Source organism: Micromys minutus (assembly GCF_963924665.1).
Source record: "Micromys minutus genome assembly, chromosome: 3".
NCBI lineage: Eukaryota > Metazoa > Chordata > Mammalia > Rodentia > Muridae > Micromys > Micromys minutus.
In genome coordinates, this window is record NC_137972.1 from 82,589,827 (window position 1) to 82,613,152 (window position 23,326).

Consider the following 23,326-nt stretch of genomic DNA (forward strand, 5'->3'; position numbering starts at 1 on the left):
CACAAACATGACTCCAAAACCCGGTAGCTTTTCATGCAGGTTTATATATTAAATTCTCAATCTACAAACCCTCTACACAATAACATTACATCCAGTGGACAAAGATATAAACTTCTCTTCTATATGAGATAAAATGACCTACAAAAAAAAACCTTAAAATATTCATATCTACCTATCACCAGTTATGGCCACCAGGATCTAGATCCTCCTTCTCCAGCTCCATCTTGCTTCTCCCCAGAACCCCTTTTCTCCTCCTCTTCCCCTTTCCTAGCCTTTCTTCCCGCCTACCTCTCCACTGTCCAATCATGTATTGCCTTAACATAAATCTGTATAAGTCCTATAACGTTTTAATGTGATTTTTAAAATTTGGCCTTCATCCATACAGTAGTAGAAGACATTTAATAAATAGATTTTTACAAAGCAGCTCTGGAGATGCATTTATGGACCTTTCTCTAAAGGATGTTGTAAGACTTCTTTTCCTTCCTCTGGCTTCAAAATTCAGTGTGAAGCTACTTTGTAAAGGTTAAGATGGAAAAGGCATCAGAAGGGGAGTTGGAAGGCCTGGCTCTCAGCACTGCCTCCTCTCCATGAAATGCATTTGAGAAATGTCAACTTCAACAGACTGACTCCAGGCCATCTGTAGACATTTAACATGTTTGTATGCTGTATACTGCAAGGCTGGCTGTATTTGTTCATGGACTGTTTTTCAGAATGTCGATGTTTTCTAATGAAACACTTGGTATGTCACTAGTTTTCTATGCCCTTTTAGAACAGAGTCTGCCACCCTTGAGTTGATTTCCACAGGCCTAGAATTGGATGCATGATTAGGCAGACATAGCTAGGCACTGTTCATTTCTCTCAGAGTGGCTAGAAGGTCTGAAGTAACACTGAAGGGTAAGGGTGTCCTGAGGTTACTGAATAAAGTCATGTTTAGAATCTAAGAAGAGCCTGACAGAAGGCCGAGACTCTGAGACTTCTTATCCAAGGATGGGGACGTGCTTATTAATTAGTTGACCCTTGAATCTGGAGATTGGCGAATGAACAAGCAAGTCGAGTTTCCTACCTGCAAAGTACAATCTAAGACCTGAGAGGTTGCAGACTCTTAGATACAAGGGTGTGTTCATGACCTCAGATAACTCTTTACCTTTTGAAGGCTTTAGGATATTTATGCAGTAAAGGGTTAGGCTAAGACAGTGGTTTTCAACCTGTGGGTCATGACCCCTTTGAGGGGTCACATGTCAGATGTCCTGCATTTCTGATTGGTACATTACAATCATAACAGTGGCAAAATTCCAGTTCTGAAGTAACAATAAAATAATTTTATAGTTGGGGCTCATTATAACATGAGGAACTGTGTTAGAGGGTCAACATTTAGAAGGCTGAGAGCCACTGAGCTATGACAATGCTGAGTGGTCCCAAGTCTCCCAGCTTTTGCAGGGATCCTGGGCCATGCTGGACTTGCTCGATTTTTTTTTTTTTTTTTTTGCCTTATTTGGTTCAGATCATGGTGCTTAATCTAAGATGATGACTGGAACCTGGCCTAAGAGAGCTGGCTGTAAAAGGCTTCATTAAGTAAGACACAGTAGGCCATTGGTCCAAAGCCCTACTTAATAATGATTCCTCATATGGTGGCTCCACAGAGCTCTGAAAAATTGAAAGCTCTTTGACAATTTCCCTGAAAAGGCTATCAGGCATGAAAAAGCATTCTGTTGCTAACCAAGATCGGTTTTTCCTACCAAATTCCCGGGCACTTTGGGAGTCTTTCTTTGGAGTCTAGCTTCTTAAATGGTGGCTTATGATGGAACTAGGTACGGGAATGTTGAAGAATTTGATAATAGCAGGAAGACTCCTGACTGTACAGCGACCGAGAATTAGTTCAAAGTCAAGAAATAAAGGATCCCAGGAGTTTGTGGCGGCGTTCACCTTGTTGCATGGCACGATGTCCCTGCAGCCTTCTGTCTAAGCATACAGTGTGACTTGACTATGCATGCTGTCATGCCACACGCTGCCAAAGGAACACTGTCTGAGACACCTCAGCTCAGGTTGGAGACTGCTCTCTGAATTCCAGTATTTTTACTGAACACATGAAGTTGTCTGCTGTAACTTTGACTTTTTCAAAGCCTTATTTTTAATGATGGTTCTTAAACACTTTAACCTCTTCTATCCTACCATCTACCAGAGGTAGTGGAAAAGCAAGGATACATGGGAAGTGGACCTGTTTAGAGTTCTTTGAAGACAAATTCCTGTCTACATTGTCAGGAAATCAGCAGTTCAGTTCACAGGAGTCAGCATTGGCGGCTTAGTCCATTCACAAGCACTTCTCTGACACAATAGAGTCGAGTTTGGCAGGGTTGGGTTAGCAAACATCAATCAGCAGCGGTGGCCCTACCTACCAGACAGCCAGGCCTCAGCCTTGGCACAAGTCAGCAGGAGGGACCCAGAGAGAGGCTAGAAGTTCTCCATTATGCTTCTCTCAATGAAGGTAAGATCAGCTAAGATTCGATACCAACAAGCGTTGAACAGCTACCTCTATAAGCAAGTCAAGCTCAGCCTCCGCCACTGTCTGTCCCGTTTATACCCTCCAAACATCACTTGCCCTCTACAGGTCTTGTCTCGGGACATGCCCCTGACTCAGCTGATACCACTCTCCCAATCAGCCTGAGTCCTTGAAAACAGCAAGAAAGTGCAGCACACCGTGAGAAGTGTTTTGGTCAATTTTTCCTTTATGGAGTCCTGACAAATGGAGCTCAAATGCAATGTAAGGCAAACCAATACATGTGTCATTAGCAAAGAATCCTTCGTCATGTTTCCTTTCACAGGAGTTAGGGCTAGGTGAGAACGTGCTTGCCTCAGAGAACATCCTTTCCCCTGTGTCTACTTCAGCTAAACATCCCTTTATATGTTTGCCACAGCAAAACACCATCCAACTGACTTTCCAAAGAACCCTTAAGTTTCCACTTCAGTCGGTGTTTATGGAAACAGCAGATTAATTATGGAAAACAAAGACTATTCCTCCTCATCGAAGTATAAAATCAGTATATTTTTGGATTATATTCTGTTAGAATTGTTAATCGTAAATATTCCTGTTTAAGAAATAACTGAGACTTCCTTAAAAAAAAAAAATTCAATAAATTGTGGCTTGGAATTTAGACAGAACTCTCAATTATTTCCGAAATGGCTTTAAGCTTATTTTGACATTTTGTAGTTTTTTTCAACATTGACAATTATGAAATCAAAATAATGATCAATTCTGAAAAACACAATAGATGCTACATGTTTTATATTATTAAGTATTCACCCAAAATTTAATTGCTGAACTAAAAATAAATCAGTACATTTTTCTCATTAGTATGTACATTTATTTTAATTGTTAGCAAATATTAAATGTTTATGTGTACTAAAGAGTTGCTTTAAATTTTTGTTTGCGTTCTTGTCATGCATGTTTGATATGTACATCCCATTTATGTGCCTGTGCATTATTCATTTAGGTGGAATTTGGCCTACAGACTAAATGTGAGATCCTCTTGCCTTAGCCTCCTAAATTACTGGCACATGCTGGCTGCCTGTACCTGTTTGAATTATATTTCCTTTCGCCAGCAAAGAGTGAGAGTCTAGCTGGATGTCCTCAAGATAGGTGTTTTTCTGTGCTCTTGTATCTAGCTGTGTGAAAGGGGGAGGGGAGTAACATTGGCTACTACTGTGGAGGGCTGTAAGAGAACATTGTGGACTTAGAACAGTGGCAGGCACAAAGGTTAGCTCTGGCTGTTACTGCTGTCGTACTTTATCTTTTAATTTCACCAGAAAGTCTTACCATAGATTGTCCCATTTAGCCTCTAGTAATTCGTTAACATGTTGCAGATAATAAACAAGTGAAGGGTTGGAACAGAAGTATTTATGTCTGAGCATTCATGTAATTAGTTTGACTTTGAAATGATACCACGTTTGGCAGTGATGGGAGTTAAGTGCCGTGTTCTATAGTATTAGTAATTCGTGTGGCTTGCTGCATTGTGCCAATTGTTAAATCTGTATCTGTTGAAGACCAGTTGTCTTGGTGTGCCTTGGGCCTTGATGGGATGTGTGCATTTTAGTGCCAAAACCAGACAAAGATGAGTGTTACCACACTAGAGTTTACATTTGTTGGAAATGCTAATGGGGGGGGGTAGTGTGAGGACACTCCTTGCACATAATAACTGCTCTTCAAATTTTAGTGCAGTTTAGATTTGAGTCTAACTGCTGGCTTTACAGATTCACACACTGCTATTGTGAAATCACAGGAGTCTGAATTTGGTAATTGCTGTATAATGTCTTAAATGGGCATTTGAAGCCCCCTTTGAACAGTTTTTACTTCTGAGCTCTCAGGCCAGTGGTTCTCAACCTTTCTGTTGCTGCAACGCTTTAATGTAGCTCTTCATACTGTGGTGATTCTTAAGATAAGGTTATTTTCATTGCTACTTCATGACTGTAATTTAACTACTGTTATGGATCATGATGTAAATATCTGATACACAGGATGTCTGGTATTTTATCCCTATGAAAGTAGTATTGTTTGACACCCCCCCCAGGAGTTGTGACCCACTGGTTTGAGAACCACTGCCTTAAACATTGATTACTTTTCATTTCAACTAACTAATGTATAAAAAGAGAATAGAGATATTGATCTCGTAGGGTTAGTTTAATAATCCACTATGTGTTTGGTGCGTTGTAAGTCTTTTCCACAATTCCAGGAATGCACTAAGTTCTTGATATAGTAATGAACTAGATGCTATCAGATTCCACGTGTTCAGTGGTAATGTTGGAATGATAGTTGCTCAGTCTTGTCTTAGAAGTATCTTTCTTCTAAAGTCCCCAGGTAAGAGGATTGCTTCTGCACAGCTCTAAATGTGTCTTTAAATTTTATTTCAGGTAACGAGGAGTACCTGATTAATCTGATAGACTCTCCTGGACATGTGGACTTCTCCTCAGAAGTGTCAACAGCGGTTCGCATTTGTGATGGATGCATTATTGTGGTGGATGCTGTGGAGGGGGTCTGTCCACAGGTAGGAGCTATGGTCCACAAGCGCTTTATAGAGAATGTAGAGAGAGCAGACATTGTTGATCGCTTTGTGCTACTGACAGTCAGGGAAGTGGGTTTTATATTTCACATCTGTCAGTGTTCCCAACTGGAATGAAGTTTGTCACCAGGGTCTTAAGTCATAAGAATTGATGGCCACATTTTGACAGACATGTCTGTGGTATCATCTTAGAAGAGAGACTTGTCAAAAGCAGAAGAATGTTGAGTTTGAGAGGTGTCTGGAGGCTCTACTCCAAGGTTTCCATGTCATGGAAGGCTGGTGACAGCACAGTATAGTTTTCCCTGAGACACTGCAGTTCTTTCCTACTGGGGCTCAGTATGCACACAAACATACATACTTCCTACTTACAGGACTCTCTCTACCATTCTACATTCTTCATCTAGTGTTTTTCCAGTCTTAGCAAAGTTGAAAGAATTTGCCATGAAGGCCAGTGTCAATGTGTAGCTCTTGTGCTATCATAATTCAGAAAGGCTAGTTCATGTCTTAAAACAGGTCTTACAAAAAACCTTCACATTTCGTCTTTAAAAACAAATACTGATCTCCAAAGTCAGTTTTGAATTCTCCTTAGTATACATGTTGTCTTTTAATACTTCTTTTAAAAAAGAATAATAAAAGGCTTAATGTATTTAAATGGAGGAGATTTAATATTACAGGGAGATGTGCTGTGTTTATCCTGCAGCCATTGTGTATGTTCGTGAGGCCACAGGTGTCTCAGCTTGTGAAGTAGCCTTATTCTTTGCAGTGTCTGGAGTATCTGACAGAGTGGGTGAAGGTGCCTAGCTGTAAGATAACAGAATAGTGGTCCCATGATCAGGGAGATGGGCAGGGGCTTCTGGGACTTATACGCTGACCTATATGCTAGAGTAGTAGGTGTTTGTTTTATAATTCTGTTGTGTGTGTGTGTGTGTGTGTGTGTGTAGATCGTCTGGTGAAGTTGTGTCTGCATAGTTTAGGTTATAATGTAGCCTTGAGAGTGTGTTATTACTTGAGATTTGCTTATTATGTGCCTTAGTGTCTTTGTAGATCATGTGGATTTTTTGCTTTGTTTTATCAGACACAGGCAGTTCTTCGACAAGCCTGGTTGGAAAACATTCGCCCTGTTTTAGTGATTAATAAGATAGACCGCCTGATAGTGGAACTAAAATTCACCCCACAAGAGGCCTATTCTCACCTCAAGAATATTTTAGAACAGGTATTGTATTCTTTAGTACAGGTATTGTATTCTTTAGTACTTTAAAAACGGGCTAAAAAGTTGTAAGAAGGTGTTAACTATGAAGTGGTATTAAGGAAAGTACACGTACTTGAAAGCTTATTACTTAAGATTCCTGTCTATTGGAGTCACCATACTGTACAGAGGAGACAGAAGCAGTGTGCTCTTGGGAGTTGCTTCTGTTTTCCAGAAACCATCCGTGTCAGGCTTGGACAGGAGGCTCTTGTCTTTAAAACTCTATAGTTTGGTTCTTAAGTGAAGCGATAATCGGGCTGTAACATATTATGTTACCTGTTTTAAGATGAATAATTTTTAGGCATTGATTTCTTTATTTACCAGACATTGTGTAGATATATGTAGATATATGCAGTGCCAAATGGCTAGTTAGGGATAAGTATGAGTGGACACGCCAGAAGGTTGGATTTCTGAGAGCTCTCAGCAGAGCCAGTGAGATAGATGGTTGAGACACTGAAGATCAACTAGGTACGTCATGTGCTTTCCAGGCCCAGTCTTAGCCAGGAAGGAAAAGTCAGTCACAGTGAGACTTGGAGATGGAGGAACCATAGTGTTTGCCAAGGTGAAAGTTAGAGGAAGATCATTTAAGGAGACAAAACAAACTTCCTCAATGTCTGGAAGCCTAGAGGAAATATGGGCAGTGTCTCAATCAGGAAATTAGTTGTGATCGCTGGAGAATTGAGAGATCATGATAAGAAGTGACAAGAAATGGGACCTAACTGGGGAAATATGCAAACCTTGTATTTTAGTAAGGCTGTGTCGGACAGAGGAATTTGAACTTCCAGATCAGCGTAGATACATTTCTTTGCTAAAGGGAGGGAAGACAGATGCAGGGCATTGAGAGGGAATGGTTGCCCGGTCCTGCTTCCTGCACAAATAGGAAACGCTGCAGAAATCTCCTACCTGCGGAAACACTGAGGAAATCTGGTGAGCGACAAGAGAAGAGCCAGCTGTCTTTGCAGATGTGAGCAGGGCATTACTTAGGGTATGGGGAACCCGTGGCAGGCTTCATTTTCCTAAACTCTGGGATAGGAAATAAGATTACACACTGGGAACTCAAACAGCTGTGATGGGAAATAGGAGAAGGATTGATTCAAGTTCAGGGGTCTGGATAGGATGAGTTTTTAGGGAAACTCCACAGGATTAACGCATACAAATGGCCTTTTAGAAGCCTTATTATAAGCCTCGAGTTTGTTGGGATTTGGAAGAATAGTTTAATATGTGTAAATTGTTTGTTGGCTATAATGTCACCTTCAGTGAACTCATTGACTATGGTTTCTAGCCTTAGTAAAGGTTAGACAGTGTGTTCCCTCCCATGTGTGTCCTAGCCTATGAATGACACTTTGCCATTTCGTCATCTCTCCTAGATTAACGCACTTACAGGAACTCTTTTTACTTCTAAAGTCCTAGAAGAAAGAGCAGAGAGAGAAACAGAATCCCAGGCGAAGCCACATTCTGAACAAGGAGATCAAGTATATGACTGGAGCGCGGGCTTGGAGGACATGGACGACTCTCAGCTGTACTTCTCCCCAGAGCAGGGCAATGTGGTGTTTACCAGTGCAATAGATGGCTGGGGCTTTGGGTAAGCCATTCTGATTCTCTGTCTCTTTGTAATTATAGACCATTGGTGCTTAACTCTGTCTGGTGTAATTGTAGTTTTATACCATTATACTGTAATAATATATACAGTTATCTTGTATCCTGCTGTGCCCCAGGCTTGTGTTGTAAAACACAGTAATAGTGTCACATTCAAGACAGTAACGTGGACATGCTCATGCTAGAGAAAATGCATCACCATGAAGCCTCCACATGATACTCTGTAGTCACATCTGCTTTCCCACAAACTCTGAGTAACTACTAAAACCGTTAATGCCCTTCCTTTCTGTAATTTGCTATTTTAGGAATGTTAAGAAAAATTAAATCAAAACAGTATACTATAGAAATCAAGCCAAATAACTTGTAGCCTTTTAAGATTTATTTTTTCCTCAACATAATTTTCTAGGTACTAATGCTAATTGTTGCACTCATTAAAGTTTGAGTCCTTATGTGAAATGGTTAGAAACAAAAGTGGGAGTGGTAGTGGTTGTTCTTCTTTCTTCTTCTTCCTTCTTTCTTCTTCTTCTTCTTTCTTTTCTCTTCATTGTTCTTTCTTCATTCTCCTTCTTCCCTCCTTTCTCCTTCTTCTTTCTCCTCCTCCTTCTCCTTCTCCTCTTTTCCCTCCCCTCTTCTTCCCTCCCCTCCCTTTTCCTCCCCTCTCCTTTTTTCCCCCCTCCTCTCCTCTCCCCTCTCCTTCTCTTTTTCTCCTTCCTTCTTCTCCTCCTCCTCCTCCTTCTTTTTCTTCTTCTTAATATTTACAGAATATGAAGAATCTTAGAGATGGGACTGAAGCCTCAATCCAGTATTCATTTATATTACACACACATGGTGAGAAGGTAACTTTACCCAGCACTTTAAGTATACCCATGCTTTGACTGGGGTGGAACATAAAAGGTCTTGGGGAAATCTTCTACCTAGGTGGTTGTGTTACTACATAAAAAGTTTTAGAGTCTAGATTTTTGGATTAGAGGTGCTCAGACTGTAATAGTTGATTTCCTTCCTCACCCTCAACAGTATTCTATACTACAGTTTTACCACAATTTGTCCATTTACCCATTAAAGAACATTTGGATTATTTTTCAGTTAGAGGTCATTATATGTATATCAGTCAAACACTCTACCAGCTAAGCGACATCCCTCTCTAGTAAAGTTAATTTTTAAAGAAATTAAAATAACTTTCCATAGGGCTTCTCTGCTTTACATTCTTGCACAGGGCTGGGGGGGGGGGTCTGCCTCCTCTGATGTCACCATCATGTGACCTCATCACTGTCATCATTTGGTCCTTCTCTGGGCTGGGTACTGAGAATTATGGTTCAGATCCACCTTTCCTGATCTCCAGCATGGATTGGTCCTTTCCTTCATCTGTGTTCCTGGGTCTCTTTCTGTCCATCTTGTCTGTTACTTCCGCTCCTGAATTTTAAGGACTCTGTGAGTTGTACATGTTGTGTCTGTGTCTTACCTGTGCTTATGTGATTCTCCCCTGGCCTGTGGTTAGGTTTCATATCCTCTTGCCTATGTCTTTTACAGAACAAAGATTTTCATTTAGGTGAGTCAACTTACCATATTTTCTTAGTTTTATATTTTGAAGCAAGTTAATAACTGCCTACATCAAGACTAAAGATTTTCTTTCCCTTTTTAATGTTTTTGTTCACATATATTAATTATGCACAGTGGGTTTCATTGTGGCAGTTCATGCATGTGCACTGTAAACTCTGATCAGTTCATCCTCTTTTCCTCCTTTTCCTCCCATTTGTTAATTCTTGATCTTAGAGCAGAAGCCATTGGTGCTCTGTTCAGGTAAATTTCCCCTGTGCCTATGTGCTCTAAGATCTTCCCCACTTTTTCTTCTAACAGTTTCAGTGTACCTGGTTTTATGTGGAGATCTTTGATCCACTTGAACTTGAGCTTTGTACAAGGAGATAAGAGTAGATCCTTCTCCTGTATTTTTTAAGGGAGTTACTCATGTGCTTCTCAAAGACCTTCATCATTATGAAATATGGTTTTAAGTCTAAATCTTGTTTTTCTGGTGTCTTGGGAAATCCACTACTTGCTGTGATCGGAGAACTGGGTCCTGATGTTGCCAGGTTGTCTTGGTTTCCATTGCTTGGGTTCTTGTGCTTTCCTCTTGCCATCTTGTTATCTGTGATTCTAGGTGATCTTGTCTCTGACTGGAGCTTGTCTCTCCTGAGGGTTTGAAGCCCATGGGCTCAGGAGGGAGATTGTTCCTAGGTGTTCTGCTCTTTGCAAGCAGGCAGTAAGTTCTGATTGCAGTGACTTGATTCTGTCTCTGTGGACTTGAGTTGGAAAGTGGTTCTGAGGCTCTTCTGTGTGCTTAGCCCTCTGCAGGCAAGTCCTGTGTCCTGATGGCAGTGTCCCGACGCTCTCTATCTTAATTACCGATTATAAGTACCTTATTTCAATTGTGCCTCAAAAGTTATGGCAAACCTAAATAAATGTAGGCATGTATATACAGAAAGAATGGCAAATATGAACCTTTCCCCATTTGGCCAGTAGCTTAGTGTCACCTTCTGAGAATAAAGGCTAAAATGACTTCTCATATTTATTTTTCTAATTAAAAAGTATCACAGCTGGGCATAGTGGCTTATACCTATAATCATGGACTTCTTGAGGCTGAGGCATGAGATCGATGGTTTGAGGGGAGTATGAGGTACCTGCATGGTGAGTTCTAGGTAATGTAAACTCTAGCCAAACACTATCTCAAAAAAAGAAAAAAAGTAAAATGCTGCATTCAGTTACATTATAAGCCCAGCCCTTTTGTGCTAGTTTGCAAGCATTTTGCTAGTGAACCACAAGGTGGAGGACTTGTCCATAATGATGGTTTTTAAGATTCCCTGTTTCATCTTCATTTGAGTCTGTTTTACAAATTAGAGGAAGTTTGCTCTGAGTGGAGAAGAAGTATGAGTAGTAGATAGAACAAGGGTAACTTCTTTATCCTGTTCAGACTTCTCCATCTGTAGGTATTACCAGTCAGTAGTCTCTGTGCTAGACAAGGTCAGATGTATAAATGGATGGACTCATGCCTGTTCTCAACTGCTGGACTTGGAACACTTTCGAGATGGCAGCCTGAGCAGATATAAATATCTTATAATTTGTAGGTCTGATAGAGAGTATGTGAAAGTCTTTACCACCTTTAGAATTTAAATGGGACATTTATATAACATTATTATAGAGAATATGGCTTGATTTGGATAACACAGTTAATGTATTTTAAAATCCTGAAAACATGAAGTAAAAGCCTTCCTGGATCTCTGCCTATGTGCAGCCTGAGGTGACCTGTTAAGATGACCCATAAAACCCTGCAAAGTCATGCAAATCCAGAGGTTCAAATCTTCATGCTCACTTAAAAAACCCTGGTGAAACTGCCCGGGCCTTCAAGGGTGCATACTTCTGAAAGAGCACCAAGTGTCTGAAAGATGTCACTTTAAAGAGCCATGGGGTTGTAATGGTGGAGTCAGTAGGCATGCCCAGGCCAAGCAGTGGGACTGGACGTAGTCTCAGTGGCCAAAAGAGAGTGCTGAGTTTGCCGCACATGCCTACCAATGCAGAGAGCAGTGCTGAACATAAGGGTGGATGTAGATTCTCTACTCACTGAACGTATCCAGTCAGCAGAGCACCTGAGATGTGCAGACTGACTCACAAGGCTCATGGTTGGGTTAACCTACGCCTGAGCTCCCCTGCTGCATGGACGGGATCCTCATTGAAAAGGGATGGATTATCCCAAAGCTGGAAGAGGAGGTTGCACGGAAGAAACAGATAACCCTGAAGAGACTGAAGACACAAAAATTTACAGCATGGGAATAAATTCAGCATAAAGTAAATGCAGATGAAAGTTAGAAAAAATTACCTAGAAATCCTTATTTAAGCAGTTGTCGCAAATACATAAAATTCTTCATTAAGAAAAGAAAAAGAAGCATCCAGAAGTTTGCCACATGAAACACATTGTTGTTAAAAGACAATGAACAGAGTTCAATTACTAAAAGTTGTACCAGAATGTGTCAGTCAAATGTGCTCAGGAAAAGAAGGTGCCTGGGAGCTTTCCTGCCTCTTCCTGCAGATGCAGGGCTGACCCCCATTGGAGTTCTGTTTGGCCTGCCTGCTTGCTGCACTCATAGGGAAAAGAAGCCAGGTCTTCTCTGTTTTCCTGGTTATGAGACAAAGCTTTATTTAGAAACACACTCAGAGACTCTGTCTCTGTAGCTTTATAGTTTTGGGAAATTACAAAATATGAATAAAACTTGTAAATAAGTAATTATTTGATCAAGTTGAAAATGAAGTTTATATTATAGCAAATTACAGAGAAAGTAAGGGTCTTTTGAGACCAACTTCAGAACATCAGCAACTGTAGCTAATTTGAATTTCCATCTCTGGATACCTTTCTCTCCTTTGATCCTCAGTGAGAAGGGTCCATTGCTATTTGTTTTCAGCAGGCTGTATTCATTTTGTATTCTTTTGAGCCACTGCCTGATGACCTAAGCATTTCTCATTCCTACTGTAATTGTTGAGTTCAGCTCAGCTCCTTCAGTTTCTTAGTAATATCACTTGACTCGCTTAACATTAACGAGTGGTTTTTCAGGAAAACCACCCTAGCTAACATGTAAAGAAGTGGCTCTGACTTTGGGTTCCTTCTTCAGTGAGGAAAATAGCAGGTCTGCTCTTCCTCCTACTGCTCCTCCTCTTCCCCCCCTCCTCCTCTTCCCCTCCTCCTCCTCCTCCTCTTCCTCTCCTCCTCCTCTTCCCCTCTTTCTCTCCCTCCTCTTCTTTCTCCTACTCCTCCTACTGCTCCTCCTCTTCCCCTCCTCCTCTTCCCCTCCTCCTCTTCACCTCCTCTTCCTCTTTTCTCTCCTCCTCCTCTTCCCCTCCTCCTCTTCACCTCCTCCTCCTATTTTTCTTCTCCTCCTCTCCCTCCTCTTTCCCTCCTTCCTTCTCTTTCTCCTTTTCACTCTTCGTTCTGTTCCTTCTCTTCATTTTTCTGCTTTTCTTCTCATTCCTTCTCTCTCTGTCTCTCTCTCTCTGTCTCTCTCTCTCTCTCTCTCTCTCTCTCTCTCTCTCTCTAGATTTTTTTAATTTTCCTTTTTTTAAAAAATTGGATATTCTCTATTTAATTTCAGGTGTTACTCCCTTGCCGCCAATCCCATCCTTCCTCCCTCTCCCATTGCCACCATTAAGGTGCTCCCTCTCCCAACCTTTCTGTTTCACCTCAGCGCCTTGGCATTCTGTCTTAGTCGGGGTTTCTAGTCCTGCACAAACATCATGACCAAGAAGCAAGTTGGGGAGGAAAGGGTTTATTCAGCTTACACTTCCATGTCGCTGTTCATCACCAGAGGAAGTCAGGACTGGAACTCAAGCAGGTCAGGAAGCAGGAGCTGATGCAGAGGCCATGGAGGGATGTTACTTACTGGCTTGCTTCCCCTGACTTGCTCAGCCTGCTTTCTTATAGAACCCAGGTCTACCAGTCCAGGGATGGCACCACCCACAATGGGCTGGGCCCTCCCCCCTTGATCACTGGTTGAGAAAATGCCTTACTGCTGGATCTCATGAAAGCATTTCCTTAAGGGAGGCTTGTTTCTCTGTGATAACTCCAGCTTGTGTCAAGTTGACACAGAACCAGCTGGTACACATTCCCTACACTAGGAAAACGAACATTTGCTGGATCAAAGTCCTCTGCTCTCATTAATGCCAGAGAATGCCATCCTATGCTGCATATGCACCTGGGGCCTTGTGTCTCTCTATGCCAACTCATTGGTTGGTGTTTTAGTCCCTGGAAGCTATCATGGATTTGGTTAGTTAATAATTTTGTTCTTCTCATGTGATTGCAGACCCTTTCAGCTCCTTCAGTCCTTTCTCTAGCTCCTTTATTGGGGTTCCTGTATTCAGTCAAATGGTTAGCTGCAAGCATCCTCCTCTATATCAGAATGGTTCTGGCAGAGCCTCTGAGGAAGCTTGAGTTTAGTAGTTGCATATGGGATGGATCCCCAGGTGACGCAGTCTTTGAATGTTCTTTTTTACAATCCCTGCTCCTCTTTTTGTCCCATTGTTTCCACGAATGAGTGTTTTGTTCTCCCTTCTAAGAAAGTCTGAGGCATCCACCTTCTGGGCTTCCTTCTCTTTGAGATTCATAATTTCTGTAAATTTTTCTTTTGTGACTGGGTTACCTCACTCAGGATGGTTGCTTCTACTTCCATCCATTTACCTAACAATTTCATAAAGTCATTGTTTCTAATAGCTGAGTAGTACTCCATTGTGTAAATGTACCACAATTTCTGTATCCATTCCTCTATTGAAGGACATCTGGGTTCTTTCCAGTTTCTGTCTATAATAAATAAGGCTGCTATGAACATGGTGGAGCATGTGTCCTTGTATGTTGAAGCTTCATTTGGGTATATGCCCACGAGTGGTATAGCTGGGTTCTCAGGAAGTACTATGTCCAGTTTTCTGAGGAACTGTCAGATTTATTTCCAGAGTGGTTGTAACAGCTTGCAATCCCACCAACAATGGAGGAGTGTTCCTCTTTCTCCACATCCTCACCAGCATCTGCTGTCAGCTGTGTTTTTGATATTAGCTATTCTGACTGGTGTGAGGTAGAATCTCAGACTTGTTTTGATTTGCATTTTTCTGATGACTAGGGATGTTGAGCATTTCTTTAGGTGCTTCTCAGCCATTCGATATTCCTCAGTTGAGAATTCTTTGTTTAGCTCTATACCCCATTTTTAATAGGATTATTTGATTCTCTAGAGTCTAACTTCTTGATTTCTTTGTGTATATTGGATACTAGCCCTCTATTAGATGTAGGATTGGTAAAGATCCTTTTTCGATCTCTTGGTTTCTGTTTTGTCCCTTTGACAGTTTCCTTAGCCTTACAGAAGCTTTGAAATTTCATGAGGTCCCCATTTGTCGATTCTTGATCTTAGAGCAGAAGCCATTAGTGTTCTGTTCTGGAAATTTTCCCCTGTGCCGATGTGCTCTAAGCTCTTCCCCACTTTCTGTTCTATTAGTTTCAGTATACCTGGTTTTATGTGGAAATCTTTGATCCACTGGACTTGAGCTTTGTACAGAAGATAAAAAAAGATTAATTTGCATTCTTCTGCATACTGACTGCCAGTTGAACCAGTATCATTTGTTGCAGAGGCTGTCCTTTTTTCATTGAATGTTTTTAGCTCCTTTGTCAAAGATAAAGTGACCATAGGTGTGAGGGTTCATTTCTGGGTCTTTGATTCTATTCCATTGATCTACCTGCCTGTCTCTATACCAATACCATGCAGTTTTTATCACAGTTGATCTATATATAATACAGCTTGAGGTCAGGGATGGTGATTCCCCTGGAAGTTTTTTTATTATTGAGAATAGTTTTTGCTTTCCTGAGTTTTTTTATTATTCCAAATGGTGGGGATTGCCTTAAACCTCTAAATTGCTTTAGGCAAGATGACCATTTTTAGATTGTTGATCCTCGAATCAGAGACTTGAAGTTCTTCTCATACAGATCCTTCACTTGGTTGGTTAGGATCACACTAAGGTATTTTATATTGTTTGTGACTATTATAAAGGCTGTCGATTATCTAATTTCTTTCTTATTCTTTGAATAGAGGAAGGCTACTGATTTGTTCGAGTTACTTTTATATCCAGCCACTTTGCTGAAGTTTTTTATCAGCTATAGAAGTTCACTGGTGGAATTTTTGAGGTCACTTAATTATACTATTATATCATTTGCAAATAGTGATATTTTGACTTCTTTTTTTTCTAGTTTGTATCTGTTTGACCTCTTTTTGCTGTCTGATTGCTTTGGCTAGTGCTTCCAGTACTATATTGAATAGGTAGGGATAGAGTGAGCATCCTTGTCTAGTTCCTGATTTTAGTGGGATTGCTTCAAGTTTCTCTCCATTTAGTTTAATGTTAGTTACTAGGTTGCAGTGTATTGGTTTTAATAAGTTTTTGGTATGGGCCTCAGTTTCCTGATCTTTCTAAGAATTTTAGCCTGAAGAGGTATTGTGTGTTGTCAAAGGCTTTTTTCAGCATCTCATGAAATGATCATGTGGGTTTTTAAAATTTTTTTTGCGTTTGTTTATATAGTGGAGTATGTTGATGGATTTCCATATATTGAACCATCCCTGCATCCCTGAGATGTTGTGATGTGTTCTTGGATTCAGTTTGCAAGAATTTTATTGAGTATTTTCACATCGATGTTCATGAGGGAAATTGGTCTGAAGTTCTCTTTTTTGTGGGGTCTTTTGTGGTTTAGGAATGAGCTTAATTGTAGCTTTGAAGAATGAGTTGGGTATTGTTTCCTCTGTTTCTATTTTGTGGAATAAACTGGAGAGTATTGGTATTAGGTTTTCTTTGAGGGTCTGATAGACTTCTGCATTAAACCCATCTGTTCCTGGGCTCTTTTTTGGTTGGGGGGCTTTTGATGGCTGCTTTTATTCTTTTAGGGGTTATGGGGATATTTAGATTGTTTATCTGATCCTGATTTAACTTTGGCACCTGGTATCTGTCTAGAAATTTGTCCATTTCCTCAAGATTTTCCAGTTTTGTTGAGTATAGGCTTTTGTAGTAGGATCTGATGATTTCTTGAATTTATTTTGTTTTTGTTGTTAGGTCTCCTGTTGCAGTATATATTAAAAAATACAAAATATCTTATTTCTTTATCGGCCTTGAGGTCTTACTCCTCAGGCCCGATTCACATATGGAGCCCGGCACCTCTGTCTCCCAGTACCAGCTGCCACCCGCCTCTTACTATGTTCGCACAACTCTCCTCCCTGGCGGTTTTCCACCGCCTGTTTACTGTTTCTGCCCCGGGTGTTTGTTCACACCAAAACCAATTCATTCACAACTCTACAACCCGATAGTTTTTCATACAGGTTTATATATTCAGTTCTCAACCCACAAACCTTCCACACAGCAAGATTACATCAAATAGGCAAAGATACAAACTGCCCTTCTGTATGAGATATTAGACCTATAGAATCCTTAATATTCATAGCTGTTTAATGCCAATTAAGCCTGCCTGGGTTCTCGTTGGTCTTTATGAAGGTTCATCTTGGACCTCCTCTTGTCCCACTCCCTGCTCTGACCTCTGACCTCCCCATTCTCTCTCTTCACCTCCCTTTCCCAGGCACAGTCCCTGGCTTTCCTTTATTTTACTAATTAAAATGGGAAGGTTCAGATGAAGCCACCTTTTGAGTTTGTGACTGGGCTGCCCTTCTTGGGGAAGTGGAATTAACATTGAAATACAAACAGCTTCAAGATAATCCACAGTCTCCCCTTTCATTTCTGATTTTGTTAATTTGGATACTCTCTCTGCACCCTCTAGTTAGTCTGGCTAAAGTTTTATTGATCTTATTTTTCTCAAAGATCCAGCTCCTGGTTTTGTTGATTCTTTGTATGGTTCTTTTGTTTCTACTTGGTTGATTTCAGCTCTGAGTTTGATTATTTCCTGCTGTCTACTCCTCTTGGGTGTATCTGCTTCTTTTTGTTCTACACCTATTATCCTTAAGTTTGGTCTTCTGGTTTTCCTAGATTTTGGGGTTTTTTATTTTTACAGTTTCTCTGACTCTTGTTTTAATGCTTTCTGTGTTATCTTTTGCCACTGAGATTCTCTCTTTCATTTCTTGCATTCTGTTGGTGATGCTTGCATCTATGACTCCTGACCTCTTTTCTATGTTTTCTATCTCCAGGGTTGTCTTTCTTTGTGTTTTCTTTATTGTTCCCATTTTCATTTTTAGATCATAGATGGTTTTGTTCAATTCCTTCATGTGTTTGCTTGTGTTTTTCTGTATTTCTTTAAGGGAGTTATTCATGTGCTTCTTGAGGCACTCTATCATCAGCCTGAGGCAAGATTTTAAGTCCAAATCTTGTGTTTCTGGTGTGTTGGAATATACACTGCTTGCTGTGGTGGGAGAGCTGGGTTCTGATGTTGCCAGGTTGTCTTGGTTTCTGTTGCTCAGATTCTTGTGCTTGCCTCTTGCCATCTTCTTATCTTTGATGTTAGTTGTTCTTGTTGTCTTTGAATGGAGCTTGTCTTTCCTGTGTGTCTGTGGGCCGTGGGCTCCAGAGGGAGATTGGTCCTGGGTGTTCAGCTCTCTATGGGCAGGCTATGAGTTCCTATGGCTATGGGCCGGCTCTAGCTCTTGGTGGAGATGGAGGCCTGAAGGGCACAGACCCAAGCAGTAGTGTGATACCTGTGCCCTGAGAGTTCCCAGTGGTCTCTTCCAGATAATCAGTGGAGAGAGAGTGTGGGCTCACCCATGAGCTTAGTAGGGAGAGCACTCCTGCATCTCCTCAGACTGCTCAGTTCTCTGAGGGACAGGCCAAGTGTCCTTTGATGGCAGTGTGCCTGATCTGCCTGTTGCTCTGGGCTCAGGTGAAGGCAGGACCAGTCTGTTCCCAAACTGCACTGGGATCCCTGCGCCCTGAGAGTTCCTGGAGTTCTCTCCCCAGATGATCAGTTGAGAGAGAGTGTGGGCTCACCCGTGGGCTCAGTAGGGAGAGCGCTCCTGCGTCTCCTCTAGGTGCTCAGTTTTCTGGGGATAGGCTGTGTGTCCTGATGGTAGTGTACCTGATTTGCCTGTGACTCTGACCTCCCTCCTCTCTTTTTTAAAATACATTTTAAACTGCAGATTTGGGGTTGCAACAAAATTGATAGGAAGTACAAATTTCACCAATACTCTGATCCATTCATAAATTTACTATGACCATTATCCTTCACTGATGTAGTTCATTTGTTGTGATTGCTAAACATACACTGACACATCTTTGGCACCCAAGATTTTTCTGGAGATTATTTTTAGTGTTGTGCACTGCACCCTTATACCATATAGAATAGTCTGCTCCAGCGATTAATAGTAAACAATAATATAGATTATAAAGAAATTAACCATTTGAAAACTTAAACACACACACACACATGGTGGGGACGGGGGAGAGAGAGAGAGAGAGAGGAGAACCTCTGCTAAATAAATAACTGTTGGATCAAATAGAAAATGCAGTTTCCATAGTAGCCTCTATCACACCACTACAACTACTAGTGTTTTAACTATTTTAGAATAGTTTAGACTTTTCTAAAATGCCATATAGTAAAGTCAGTGAGTGGTATGTAGCTCTTGCAGGCTGGCCTCATTCAGTTAGCCAAACGCATATATGTTGTTTCTATGTATTTTTGTGGTGCACTAGCTCATTTCTGTTCAGTGCTGAGTCATATTTCTCCTCTGTTTGTTCCATAGTTTGCCTGTTGACTTGCTTAAAGGACACTTTGCTTGCTTGCTTCAATGTTGGAAACTGTGAATTGAACTGCTATAAACATCCATGTGCATATTTTTCATGAATACATGCTTTCAGATTGTATGAATACTTATATTCATAGCTACATCACATGTGAGTGTGTGTTTAGACATTTAAGAAGCCACCATACTGTCTTCCAAAGTGGCTGTACTATTTTGCATTCCCACCAGCAATGAATGGAGTTACTATTGTTCTACATTTGTGTCAGCATTTCATGGTGTCCTTGTTTTGGATGGACTTACTTGCCATCTGTCTTCTTTGCTGAGACTGCTGGCAAGTGGGAAGTATTGACTGACTATGCTAGATTTTCCTGCAATCTTGCTTTAGTTGGTCCATAGCCCCATTAACAATCTCACTGGTTCTTTTTAATTTTTTACATGGATGATCGTGTCCCCTTCAAACAAAAGTGGTTGTACCTTTTCATTTCTGTGGCTGCAGGCCTTTCCTCTGTGCATTTGCTCTAAGTGTGGTGTTGAAGAACTCTGCTGGGAGGACTTGTTTTGTTCCTGAGTAGGCATCTTCACAGACGCTAGTACTTGGAGAGCTCTCAACACAGTGAAAAGTACTGCTTCCTACAGGAACAACACTTTCTAACCCTTTAACCACAGAATGCCCTATACCTTGATGCTGATTGGCTCCTCTCCAGTGAGTTGAAACTGTGGTGCTAGCTGGCTTCTCTGGCTTCTCTGTCTTTCTCTAATAAGATTAGAGTAAATGTGTATGGCTCCAATGAGTCCAGAATGCTACATCTCTAGTTTTGGCAGATTCGGTCTCTAGTGTTAATTTCCCTTGTGAACAGCAACACCAAAAGTCATCTCTGTAATTAGTGGTGTTATGATGTGCAGCTGGCACCTGTGTCCTTGGCCGCTGTGCTTTTTCTCAAATTTCAAACATGCAAAATTGGGAAAGGAGCTGCAGCCTAGATTCTAATTCTTGTTGAGTGTTGGACAGTGACACAGAATGCAGTGTCACACGGCTTGTGTTTGAATCCCAATCTCATTTACTACCTGTGTAATGTCTTCGTATCATTATCCTTTTCTATAAGATGAGAAACGTTTGTAGGACAGTTAAAATATTAGGTTAGTAGTGATATAAAGCATTTTGAATGATATCTGGCAAAGAAACATTGAAATTTTAGTTGTATTCATTGTTACTGCTATAATAAGTGCTATTGGTTTTCTTTCAGAATTGAGCACTTTGCCAGAATCTATAGTCAAAAAATTGGCATCAAGAAGGAAGTTCTTTTGAAAACCCTGTGGGGCGATTATTACATAAATATGAAGGCTAAGAAGATTATGAAAGTTGACCAGGTAGTATGTTCTGTGTTACTTTTGGTTGTTGGCCATAGAAAACTTCTACTGTCCCAGCTCTAGTAGAGGAAACTCAGCCTTAGTTTATGCACGAGTTCATGAAGGACTTTATATGGCACAGGATTGTAAACGGTACATGAGTCTTATGTTCAAGCATGATTTCTACAAACTTTCACTTTTTGAATACAGTGAGCAGGCTGTGAGCACAGTTGTCTATGTGTATTGTCCCAGCCACTTGGGAGGGTCAGGTCTTAGCCGTTTAAGGCCAGCTGAGAAATAATGATACTGTGCCTCTAAAACAAGTTACAGTAAATGAATAAAAAGCTGTCTGGTTTCTGAGTTTCCTAAATCTTGGATCCTGGGCACTTTGAAGACATGCATTTGCTTTGTATTGGTCTAAGGCTAGGCTTTCCAATTATTTTTCATGTTTTCATATTGTAATTAAAGCTATGAATGCCACGTCTTATAAATAAATTTCCTTTGATGACTTTCTTTAAACTGGACATTCAAGACAATGGCTCTTAGTTTTCTGATAGCAATGCCAGCGGCACTTCAGGAAGGAGGATTTGATACACATCCCATCTCAAGCTTGTACAACAGCATCATACAACCCACGTTCTCACTGTCATACTATTAATTGTTTATGTAGCTTGATTTTGTAAAAATAGACTTGTTTCAAATTTTTTCTTAATGGAGGGTTTTCTCCTTTCACCATGTAAGTTTGAAGGACTGAACTTCCAAGCTTGGTGGCAAGTGCCTTTGAACTCCCTGTGTTTTAATTGCTGTTACTGCTTCATATACCTGTCTCAGTGGAGCAAATGAAGTCTGTGTTTACAAGAATGTCCTGTTCTTCTGATCAGTTTCTCAGGTTTAAGAGCACAAGAGACATGACCATAGAAAACCCAATCAGCCCCACACACTCGCATCTCAGATGTTGTAGGGAGTTTTTGTTTTGTGTTTTGTTTTGTTTTGTTTTTTGGCTGGTAGTGTGGGACAACCCCTGAGGTTTGACCCCCAAATAATTATTTCAGCATCCCTCTGGCTCCTAGAGGAAGGGCACATGGCTCATTGCTTATGGATTACTAGCTATTTAGAAACTGACTTTTGTCTTTATCATTGAATAAGTATTCCAAGCAGAAGTAAGCTACACTGACAATGGCTGTTCTAAATGTTCAGGAACTGAAGCTGATATGTTCTTTTGTGCAGGCCAAAGGAAAGAAACCTTTATTTGTGCAGTTGATCCTGGAAAATATATGGAGTTTGTATGATGCTGTCTTGAAAAAGTAAGACTGTTGTAAAATTGTTTATCTTTGGGCAGGGTCATTTGTCCATTTCCCGGTCTGATGAGTCGCTTAGATATCTGAACTTGACCAGGACAGTGAACAGAGTTGGGGCTTCCCAGATGAGTTAACTGTAGGGTTGGAAACTATCTAAAGGAGCATGTGCAGATCAAAGGAGATAGGAAGGGCTGGAACAGCAGTGGTCTGATGCTGCCAGGATGAGAGCAGAGGCTGCAAAGGAGCGCTGGGCCTTGGTGTATGCAAGCAGAGATTAGAGAAGCAGGAATTGATAGGCAAACCTTGTTCCAATAAACTGTGGCTGGTGCTCTGTGCAAGGTTCTGAAGGAGCGTTCCAGTAGAGCTGGGGGAGTCCCCTGCTTGCCAGGATCTCTTCACTTATTTTTAGCTTCTTCTGAAGAAGCAACATGCAGAGCAAAAAGAAAGGTGTCAAATAAAATGAAGTTAACTATTTATTATTTTTCTCTCTGATTTTTTCCATAGGGACAAAGAAAAAATTGATAAAATTGTGACTTCTTTAGGATTAAAGATTGGAGCCCGAGAGGCACGACATTCAGACCCTAAAGTCCAGATCAATGCCATTTGCAGCCAATGGCTCCCCATCTCCCACGCTGTCCTCGGTATCCTTTGTTTTAGTGGTTTTAGTTAGATGGAGTTTATAAAATAAGAGAAAAATAATATTTCATTGGCAACCAAATAGCTCTTTAGAAATAACTCATTCTGCTCCAGTGTACGTCTTTTCTGTTTACTCAGTGTTCTACCTTGAAGCAGTACTAAGTAGAAAAGTTAATGTGCTAATCCTGGTTAATATTAATTTTAGGAAGCATTCCTTTCAAAAGAATATTTGTTCTCTACATAACAATAGAATAACAGTAAAATAGATTATACTGTATATGATAAAATGAAACTTTTCACTGGTACCTATGAAAGTAGACATTTAGACACTGGGCATTATGGAAGCATGTGCAGATTTTGAGACGTGAGTCATGAAGCAGAGTTGTCCTACATCCTGGACATTTTGGTATAAGTGCCTGATTGTCTGGATTTCCATAGTCACTCTGCACTGAAAGTCTAGAATCCTTAACGCCAGGCCTCAGCTATGGTATGTGAGAAACTACCCAGTCCCCTTGACATGACATCTGAGCGCGTGGAGAAACTGCTGTGCACAGGGTCACAGACGTTTGAGTCTCTTCCACTGGAAACCCAAGCCCTGAAAGCAGGTGAGGGAAGATGGACACATCGCAATGTACGGCATTATGACTCTCCTCAGTCAAGGCTGCCCTATTTTGCTAAATGTTAATTTACAAAAAAAGCTAATTTGTCACACTGATTTCTTCACATAACCACTTTTAGAATTGACCATGTGACTAGCTTTTGTTCTCTTCCCCGAGTTTCCCTTTCAGTAGAGCATATTGCTAAGCCCTCTGGGTGGCAGCCCCCGATGCAGGCTCCTTCCTGTATGATGTTCTGATCTCATTTTATGCATCCACTTTACTCCAGCTTCCTAGATAGCCAAGCGTGTGTTCCCTGTGC

General features: G+C 40.9%; 1 protein-coding gene across 1 annotated transcript in view; it reads left to right on the plus strand.

Moving 5' to 3' along the window:
• Nucleotides 1-23,326, plus strand: part of EFL1 (elongation factor like GTPase 1) — a 123,599-nt gene that overhangs the window by 17,086 nt on the left and 83,187 nt on the right. The window contains exons 5-11 of the mRNA XM_080914572.1: nt 4,903-5,036; nt 6,127-6,264; nt 7,665-7,879; nt 20,372-20,495; nt 21,702-21,778; nt 22,277-22,413; nt 22,891-23,013. Coding sequence (XP_080770698.1) covers nt 4,903-5,036; nt 6,127-6,264; nt 7,665-7,879; nt 20,372-20,495; nt 21,702-21,778; nt 22,277-22,413; nt 22,891-23,013 — 948 coding nt within the window. The remainder of the gene's footprint in view (nt 1-4,902; nt 5,037-6,126; nt 6,265-7,664; nt 7,880-20,371; nt 20,496-21,701; nt 21,779-22,276; nt 22,414-22,890; nt 23,014-23,326) is intronic.